We start from the raw sequence: 10,043 nt of genomic DNA, 5'->3' as shown, positions 1-10,043 counted from the left end.
CTTCCCGTCGGAGTGGTACCTATTTATCTACAGTGAGGGCGGAAAGTATTTGATCCCCTGCTAAATTTGCCCATTTACCCTCTGACGAAGAAATGACCACTCCATAATTTCAAAGGTAGGTTTAGTGCAGCTGTGAGAGACAGAATAACAAGAGGAAAAACCCCAGAAACACAGAAGACAAAAGTCATTATAATGCACATCAATCTCTGACTTTTGTCTTCTGCAATAAAATCATAATAGGGGGGAAAAGAGAAAAAAAACCAATTTAAAATACAGGTTAAAATGCAATTTAAAATGCAGAATAATAATAACAGACAACGATAGAAACTAAACACCTGTAGTTTAATGGTAAATTTTGGATATAACGGAGACGTAAAAGATTTGCGTTATTATAAAAGATGCAGGAGGAAATGACTAACAATAGGACCCACAAAGGGGAGGAGATTCTTTGGGATCTCGTTTCTGTTATGTGTGTTGGATATGTGATTGTGAAACTTTAATTCCAAAAACCATATGTATTGTTTCCTTTCAGATATATATGAAAGGAAACAATGGCCACCTCTGAAACCCCTCGTCCGCGGCGCCAGCCCCTGCGCCTTCTTCCCTCTGCACGCGCTCAGAGGCGCTCTCGCCCGGGGTTCCGCCGCCTTCCCGCTAGCGCCCGGCGGAGGGCGCCCCGCTTGGCAGGCGGCGCTGCGGCTGCGGCGGGAGAGGCGGGGAGGCGCGGCCGGGGCGGGGGCGGAGGCGGAGCCGGGCGGCGAGCGGCGTCTCGGCCGGAGTCGAGCAGGACGCGCCGAGCCAGCCGGGCGCGCAACAGCCGAGAGCCGGGGCCGGGAGTGGCGGAGCAGCGCCAGGCGGTCCGGACGCCCCGCGCCGCCGCCCTTGCGGGCAGGGAGGGAGGGAGGGAAGGGTGGTGGGTGGGTGGTGGGAAGGGGGTGCCCCCCCACCCAGGGGTGCTGCCTGCCGTCGCGCCATCCGCGCGCCCCCCCTCTCTCCGCGCCAGCCGAAGCTCTCCATGCCCGCGCACGACTGATCCGAAGCGCCTCGGAGCCGGGGGAGGGGGAGGCTGGACGGAGACCCCCCCGCAGCGCCACCTTTCTCCGCCGCTGCCGCCGCCGCCCCCCCGAGCCAAGCCGGCCCTGCAGGACCTTGGACAGAAGACGCGCCGTCGACCGAGGGAGCGCGCACTGCGGTGGGTACCACCGGGAAGGGGGAGGTTGGGATGCAGGGCGCCATGGCGAGCATCCCTTCTCCCCCCTCCCTTTGAAGGGGATGCAGCAAAAAACATGGGGGGGGGGGCGGAGGCAGCGAGTCCCGTGTGTGTGTGTGTGTGTGTGTGTGTGTGTGTGTGTGTGTGTGTACACGCCAGGGTGGGTCGGAGGAAAACATTGGCAGGAGGAAATGTGTTTTCGGGAAAGATGGGGAGGCAGGGTGTATGGTTTGTTGTCGTTTTAAATTGCATTTGTATAGCACCGTTTCTCTGAAGATGCCAGGGTGGGTCAGGATAAAATGAGAATAAACCACACACACACACACACGCATCAGCTCAACGGCACATGCAAGGCACATCCGTTTCCCACTCGGCAGCTGCTTTGCAGAGGGTCAGCATTCGCGACGCAGCAACTTGCGCGTCTGTAATTATATGAAATGCATGACTGATGCCCGTATAATGTGCTCAGGCAGAGCTTCCCCAGGAGTGGGCAAGGTCTGTTGCTTTGGAGTGGCATGTGCACCTCTGACATCATGCTGCTGACCAAACGGGCTCTGCTCTGGCCCACCGGAGGTGCTGCCGTGATCTCCATCCAACACACCGGCCAGAGGCTTTTGTTTTGCTTTTTTGCTGCAATGGGATAATACGGCTACCTCTAGGGAACGCACAGGGTTTAGCACATTGCTGTGTGTGCAGAGCTTGCGCAGGGGGTCGTACACAGGCTTCGGGTCTGCTGGAGTAGGGCAGGGTGTCAGGCCATGTCGGTAAAAATAAAAAAAGGGGGAGGGAGAGACCCAGCAGCCAATGTGTATCTGAGGTGGCCTTAAAGATTTGGGAGGGGAGGGAAGAAAAAGAGAGGGAAGCAGTGGAAGCCAGAAAATAATGCCAGAAAAGGATGGATGGGGACAGGAAAGGGAGGGGGTGAGAAGGGGCTTCTGCACCCTCAGGGAAAGGGTGTGGGGGGGTGAGATTCTGTGTGCTTGCTCCGCTGTTGCTTATCTGAACCATTTTTCCTTTGGCAGGTCTGAACTGAATCTGTAAGGCTGCGGCATAGGGGTGCTTGAAGCAGAGACCGCTGCCCGTGCCCAGCCAGCAACACCAAAGGTGGCAGGCTGACGCCCAGGCCCCCTGTTCCGTTCGCCTCCCTCCCTCCTCTGCTACTTGCGCCATGGGTACCGTCTTGTCCCTTTCCCCCAGTTACCGGAAGGCGACCCTCTTTGAGGATGGCTCGTCCACGGTGGGCCATTACACGGCCGTGCAGAACAGCAAGAACGCCAAAGACAAGAGTCTCAAGCGTCACTCCATCATCTCGGTGCTGCCTTGGAAGCGGATCGTGGCCGTGTCGGCCAAGAAGAAGAACTCCAAGAAGGTCCAGCCCAACAGCAGCTACCAGAACAATGTCACGCACCTCAACAACGAGAACCTGAAGAAGTCCCTCTCCTGTGCCAACCTCTCCACTTTCGCCCAGAACCAGGGCGCCCAGCCGCCGGCGCCCAACAACCAGATTTCCACCTCCAAGAGCAACCTGTCCTCCGTCAAGAAGACCCCCCATCCCAACACCAACTCGACCGGCACCCCCAAGAGGGTCATTGTCCAAGCTTCGACCAGCGAGCTGCTTCGGTGCCTGGGCGAGTTCCTCTGCCGGCGATGCTACCGCCTGAAGCACCTATCGCCCACCGACCCGGTCCTGTGGCTTCGGAGCGTTGACCGGTCCCTGCTCCTCCAAGGCTGGCAAGACCAAGGCTTCATCACCCCGGCCAACGTGGTGTTCCTGTACATGCTTTGCCGGGACGTCATCTCTTCCGAAGTGGCCACGGACCATGAACTCCAAGCCGTCTTGCTCACCTGCCTCTATCTCTCCTATTCCTACATGGGCAACGAGATCTCCTACCCTCTCAAGCCCTTCCTGGTGGAGAGCTGCAAGGAGGCCTTTTGGGATCGCTGCCTGTCCATTATTAACCTCATGAGTCCCAAAATGTTGCAGATCAACGCCGACCCGCACTATTTCACTCAGGTCTTTGCCGACCTGAAGAACGAGAGCAGCCAGGAAGAGAAGAACAGGCTGCTCATCGGCCTGGACCGGTGAGCTTTCGGGCTCCCTTGCCACTGGGATGAGGGGGGAACATTTTTTCCTTCTTTTTATGTTGTTTTTGTTTTCGAAACAAACCGGGACACAAAAGGTGGGCATGGGCAAGGCTGAGAGAGGACACTTGAGCCTCCGTTCTTCGGCTTGGCTTTTTGGGATCCAAAAAACAGACACATTAAGGGAAGGAGAAATGGTGACGTCGGGCCTTGCCTGCCTGGTTTTCTGTGGCTTCCTCTCGCCCTCAATGTCAACAAGGAGGGGGCGAGCAGGTGGGGCTTGGAGCCAAGCGCAATGCTGGCAAGACCACGGCATCCCTTCGCCTCTTGGCTTTTGCCTCAGAGATCCTCAGCCGGGGAGGGGAGATCCGTCTTGTACTTCTTAATTCCTCGCCGCGGATTGTGGAGGTGGCGAAACAGCATTTACTGTCCTCCAGACGAAAGCAGGAGCCAACCCAGCGCATGTTGCAGAGCCTGGCGTTCTGGAAAAGGGATCAAAGGACGGGGTCCGCCTCCTCTTTTTCTTTCCACCATCTTGCGCACTCGCCTGAGCGAAATGACACCAAAACAGTATTGGCCTCCGGAAAGGGACCCTTATTGCATGGAAACACGTGGCTACACCCTAGCAGAAGTGGGGAAGGAAAAGGCAGGCATATTGCAGGCCCTTTGGCATGTCTCCCCTCTCGCCGCCTTTCCCTGGGGGAGGCAGCCCCTTTGGTTTACATCCGTGCCAAAGGGCAAAGGTGAGATTTGGGGGGTCATTTCCTGTGACAGTACCCAAGGGGGGAAAAAAGTCAAGGTAGCCAATATGGAATGGGTGGTTGAGATGGAATGGGCACTCACCTAGTATTAATTTTGCTGGCAAGTTATTTAGGTGGACGTTTGATACATTTTGAGTTTTATTTTTTATTGCACAGTATATAAACTGGCTGCTTCAGATCAGAGTGATTATGATTCTGTTGAGGCCTTCTGAGCAGCTGGGATAATGGTCCCTTTTCAAGATAAACCTTTCAGGAAAATGTAAGGCTGGTGCCAGTCGCTTTGTTGTCCAGATGATTCGGTGCTGAAACCCCGATATACAGCTGATATTCTTTGTTACAGATTCCTCCCTCCCCATCCTGAAATGGAAAATTCCTTGGCATTTATTTAGCCAGCCAACCATCTTAATATTTTATGAGGGGTGGGGGGGGAGGGAACGTACCAAGCGGGGGAAGAATGATGACTATGTAATAATAAAGAGATCCATAGCAAACACTACAATTTCAGGAACAGATTGTGACTAAAGAAGCTTGGGAATATAAAACTGAAGCATATACAGAATAGACACACATTTAGTATATTCTGAGATTTATATTGCTTTTTTAGTCTCTAAAAAAAAGCATGCTAGCTCCTAATATTTTTTCAGTATCCCTTCCCCCCACATTTCTGGCACTGAAACATTTGATGTAGACCTCTAAAAAAAAAATTATTCCGGTGCTTAGGAATTTAATTTATTTTGCTTAGCCCTCTGGTTCTCAAAAAGGAAGAGGTTAAAAAATCTTTCTGATCAGCAAGCTTCAGGGATGGTAGATGTATATAGAGAAGAGCAGGGGGTGGGGGTGGGGGTGGTTGGGGAGGGAGGGAGGGAGTGAAGCAACACCGAAATATACACTGAATTTTGCTCAGTTAATGACATGCCGAATTAAATGCCAATAGTCCCGGGTCTAGGATTCTGCTGAAGATGTGAACTTCCTTTACAATGGAGGTCATCTTCTCTGTATTTAAGTTCCCGTGGGACAACAGAGAGGACAAAGACGCTCAAACACTGTCGGGTGTTGAGGTAGCTATTGGACAAAAGGCCAAGTTCAAAGCGTTCTGGGCTCCATCTCTGATCCTGGTGTTATGGATGCTGGCATTCTGGCAGAAGGAAGGCTTGTCTTGTACTTAACGGTTGTTGAATAGGGTAGCTTGCAATTAACTTCAAAGCAGCAGAGCACTATTTAAATTAAAAAATAATAATAATGTAAGAGGAACAGGAAAAAAAAAGCTGTGAAATTTCAAAAGGAAAAAAAAAAGGTCTGAGCTGAGAGGCTTTGAGGTAGACAGGAGCTGAGATTTTGTGAATATGAAACGGCTGCTGGGTTTGCTAAGCAGGTCCTGCCATCGCCTCCAAAAGCTAGGCCGAAATCTGAGCCATTCAGAAGCGAGACACTGACTGTTAAGCGTATGTTTTGGGTTCATAGCGGGAAGGAGAGCCTTAGAGTCGCGAGGGAGGGCTTTGGGTCCTTCGCAGTGAATGGGGAATCGGGGGGTGTACAGATCTCCATTGCATGACCATTTTTGCTGCTCTAAAATGGATGGCACATATTTCATTTCAGTCCCCCCTCATCATCAACTTGGGCGTTCCTTGCTCAGCTTCTTCGCTGGCACCTGGAACACCTTGAAGACTAAATTCAAGCCTGTCTCTGGATAAGTAATTCTCCTAAACACACACCCCCCCCCTTCTCCCTATGCTTTCCTTCTTTTCTTTTCAATATAAAAGGGAAATTATAGTTCTTTAATCAACGTGGTTCTGGAAGGTTGCGGCTGCAGTCCTATGCATGCTTACCTGGGAGAAAGCCCCAGTGAACAAAGCGAGGCTTACTCCAAAGTAAGCAAACCATGGGTTGCATTGCAGAGGGAGCTAACAGCCGTATGTGCATCCCTTGGTGCGAAAACCTGTCTTGTTCTTTTTGGGAGTCCTGGATCCACTGTATTTATTGGGATTTTTGTAACAGCAAACAAAAGATCAACTGATATACTTGAGTACATAAGAGCAATGAATGGGGTTTTAACGTGCTGCTATACAAAGCGAATACTTTTTAGAACAAAATCTATGCTAATAAATACAAAGGGGTATGGGTGGGAGGGAAAAAGGTCTTTCTTTTGTTCTTTCACCATTGCTTTCCGGTGACGTTTTTGCATGCCAAAAGCATCTTTTGACAAAAGGCAAAACCTTAGAACAGCTGATTGTAAAAACAAAGAAGCAAAATAAATCGCTGTGCACAAATTTCAAGCACACCACCCCCCCTTCCTCCCCACCGCTGTCTAAACAGGCCCTCCTACCCTTAGGTCATTCAAATCGATATATTTTCATCTCGAGACTTCTAGACCTTTTCTAATCTTAACTGTACACAGTTCTTAAGAGTTCAGCTGTGTTCTAAACCGTTGTTACTTCTTCTTTCTTTTTCAAAAGGAAAAAAAAAACCTGAAAGAAAAAAATGTGCCATTTTTTTCACTTGAAATTCTGCATACCTGTACATTTTATGTGTGGGGTGGGTTGGGGAGGGGAGAAGAGGAGAAAAAAAAAAACAGAAAACCTGCTAAATTCTACATGTATGTGTATGTTAAGGTTTTTGGGGTTTTGTTTTTTTTAGTGTGCAATCTCTTCTGTAGATATTTGTTGACCAAAATTGGTATTATTATTATGATTATTGCTTATTATTACTTAAATTAATTTATAAATTGTCCTTTTTGTATGTATGTGTATTATAGTGAGTTTGTAAGTATGTGAGGTTTATAAATATGACAAGACTGTCACAGAGCTGTGTGTGCCTGTAACTTAACGCCCCCCCTTATTTTTATTTATTTTTGTACTGTGCTGATTAAAAATAAAATGCACTGACCATCCATTACATGATGGTTTTCAGAGCTTTATTTTATATATATATATATATTAAAAAACATATGCTGTTGTATGATGGCAGGAGGTGATGATAGACAATGAAGACAATTGTAAATAACAGAGCCATCGGAATTTAATTGGATTTGCCTTGTTGAGAGGCGGTTTAACGCAAGAGGCTCTTAAATCAAGGTTAAGTCAGTATGGTTCACGGGTTCTCGCCTGGTTGCCACGGAAGCAATAGCCTGCAGAAAATGAGTAGGCAGAACGAAGTTCGCTGGACAACAACATCATGACAGATGGTGGCTAGGATTTTTACAAAAGATGCTGGCCTAGGTAGACCTTGATCTGATTCACCAATAGTAAACACTTAGAATCACTTAAGACTACAAACCTGTGTCCCCTTACCTGAAAGGTAAAGGGACCCCTGACCATTAGGTCCAGTCATGGACGACTCTGGGGTTGCGGTGCTCATCTTGCTTTATTGGCCGAGGGAGCCGGCGTACAGCTTCCGGGTCATGTGGCCAGCATGACTAAGCCGCTTCTGGTGAACCAGAGCAGTGCACGGAAACGCCATTTACCTTCCCGCTGGAGCGGTCCCTATTTATCTACTTGCACTTTGACGTGCTTTCGAACTGCTAGGTTGGCAGGAGCAGGGACCGAGCAATGGGAGCTCACCCCGTTGCGGGGATTCGAACCGCCAACCTTCTGATCGGCAAGTCCTAGGCTCTGTGGTTTAACAGACAGCGCCACCTGTGTCAGCCCCATTAAATCTAGCAGGACTTGTTTCTGTAAGCAGACTTGCATAGGATCTGCAAACACAGACTTGTTCTCCCAACTCCCATTATCCCCAGCCAAGCTTTTTCAGGGTTGATGGGAGTTGTAGTCCACCTGGAAGGCTTCACTATGAAGAAACCTCAAATATGCCCTTGTGTGCTTTTCACATTCAGAACACCCATCAGCGGACCCTCGGGATTCCAGTTTTAAAAAAGCAAAAAAATACAAGTAGATCATGTACGGCTGAAGTCACCCCTCCATATTGTAGTTTTGAGGGGCAACGTTGTCTTGGAGGGATGGAGAGACAGAAGAGGAAAACAGGTTGGTCCAGGGAGGGAAATTCCTTCTTTGGGGCTAGTCTCTCACTGGGAAGAGAAAGAAAACCAAGCTTTGTGAATGGCATTCCTGGTATCACGTGGTGCATGAGTCACAAGGAGATTCAGAAGAGGAAGTCAGTCTTGTTCATTTGCTAGAGTCCAGCTAATGAGATTTTTTTATTTTATTTTTAAGGTTCAGAACTAAACAATAATGCAAAGTCCTTAAGCACATTTGGCCTCTGAGGGTGCTTTCCTTCTTCATGAGCTCACAATCACTAGCTAATCCATTTTCGACATCCTTCACGGGCTCCCTTTCTGGACTGGAGTTATTCTTCCTTAAGGTGACAAAGAAAGCTAGTTTTTAAAAAAAAGTGATCAAGAAACGGGAAGTAAGTTAACATTGAGGCTGCTGCTGGCATTCCCTCTGTGTTTGAGGGAAGCCTTTTATCCGAAATAGAGACGTTTGCATCATGTTCGCCCTTTTACAATAAAGGTATCGGGAAACACGGTGTGTATTCCAAACGAAACAACTTGCCGTGATTTCAGCAGGAGTTGTAAACTTTAAAAGCCCCATTGAGTCTGCAGCCTAAATATCTTCCATTGAGATCAACTGGATTTAAAATTGCTCACATTTCGCTGGATCCTAGCCATTATTTCTTAACCCTTGGGTTTTTTAAAACAACAACAACCATTTATTGGTTTATAAAAAAAAATTACAAGAACCATTAAACACTTAGCAGCAACAAATGGTGTTTGTTCTATTCATTGTCAGGCTTTGGGAAAGCGGCTTCCTTTGGCTGTGGATAAGCAGAACAAAGCAAAAATGGTCTCTTACCATTTAAAGAGATTTTAATGATCACAACGAAAGAACAAAGAGTCCATTACCGGAGTAAAGGTGCTCCCAGTTAACGTTTACACCCACTTCCCTTCCAGGTCACCCTCGTCACTTCCTTGTCTTGCAACCTGATCTCGCAACCGCTTTGCTTTCTGTCCCGCCACATCTCGTCATGACCTTGGACTTGGCAGATGTTGGCTTTCCAGTGGGAGAGTGTCCATAGACTCTCTCTCGTCCAGTTCTTCATCTCCTAGATGTTCACCACCCAGTTCTTCCCAACTTTTGTCTTCTTGAACTATGCCCCTTTGCAAACCACTGTTCCAAATCTATACTGTCCTCCTGCTCCTGGGAAGATTCAGGATCCTGAATTGGGAGCAGGGGGAGGGGGAGGCTCCCGCCATTCCTCATACGTACAGTCCACTTCAGCATGGTCGCTGACATCCATTGACTTACACATCCATTGACTTACACATCCATTGACTTACACATCCATTGACTTACACTTACACATTACACTACACATAAGCCTTACACATTGAATGCCTTCCTTACCATAACCTCTCCACCAAGAAGATTGAGCAGTTGGTCTAACAAGGTCTTGCTTTGGTGGTCATTAACATAGTTAAAAGGGTCCACGTTTCTTGGAAGATGTCTCTTTATGTTATGCCTTTAATGACTCTCCTGTGTCTGTCAAGATGCTCAGACATTGCTGTATCCCAGATATTATTTTCCAACACCTTCAGGGGCATTTCAGTCTGGGTTTCCCTTGTTTACTGTACTGAGTGTTAATTATTGCGCCCATCTACAATCCCTGTGGGATGTGGGTGGCGCTGTGGTCTAAACCACTGAGCTTCTTGGGCTTGCTGATCGGAAAGTCGGCAGTTCAAATCCCCACGACGGGGTGAGCTCCCGTTGCTCAGTCCCAGCTCCTGCCAACCTAGCAGTTCAAAAGCACATCAAAGTGCAAGTAGATAAATAGGTACTGCTCTGGCAGGAAGGTAAAAGACGTTTCCGTGTGCTGCTCTGGTTTCGCCAGAAGCGATTTAGTCCTGCTGGCCACATGACCCGGAAAAACTGTCTGCGGACAAACGTCGGCTCCCTCGGCCAGTAAAGTGAGATGAGCGCTGCAAACCCAGAGTCGTTTGCGACTGGACTTAACTGTCAGGGGTCCTTTACCTTTAC

General features: G+C 48.7%; 1 protein-coding gene across 1 annotated transcript; it reads left to right on the top strand.

The window, feature by feature from the left end:
• Window positions 1-923: 923 nt before the first annotated feature.
• CDK5R1 (cyclin dependent kinase 5 regulatory subunit 1) lies at window positions 924-6,945 on the top strand. The gene is made up of 2 exons (XM_028702745.2): window positions 924-1,192; window positions 2,233-6,945. The coding sequence occupies exon 2, from the start codon at window positions 2,379-2,381 to the stop codon at window positions 3,294-3,296; it is 918 nt and encodes a 305-aa protein (XP_028558578.2). The 5' UTR covers window positions 924-1,192; window positions 2,233-2,378; the 3' UTR covers window positions 3,297-6,945.
• Window positions 6,946-10,043: the final 3,098 nt, after the last annotated feature.

This window comes from Podarcis muralis, chromosome 13, assembly GCF_964188315.1.
Source record: "Podarcis muralis chromosome 13, rPodMur119.hap1.1, whole genome shotgun sequence".
Taxonomy (NCBI): Eukaryota; Metazoa; Chordata; class Lepidosauria; order Squamata; family Lacertidae; genus Podarcis; species Podarcis muralis.
This window is presented reverse-complemented; position numbering and strand designations above follow the sequence as displayed.

What these genes read in the sequence shown, in the direction of transcription:
- CDK5R1 (XM_028702745.2), top strand. Translation starts at nt 2,379, where the DNA reads ATGGGTACCGTCTTGTCCCTTTCCCCCAGTTACCGGAAGGCGACCCTC.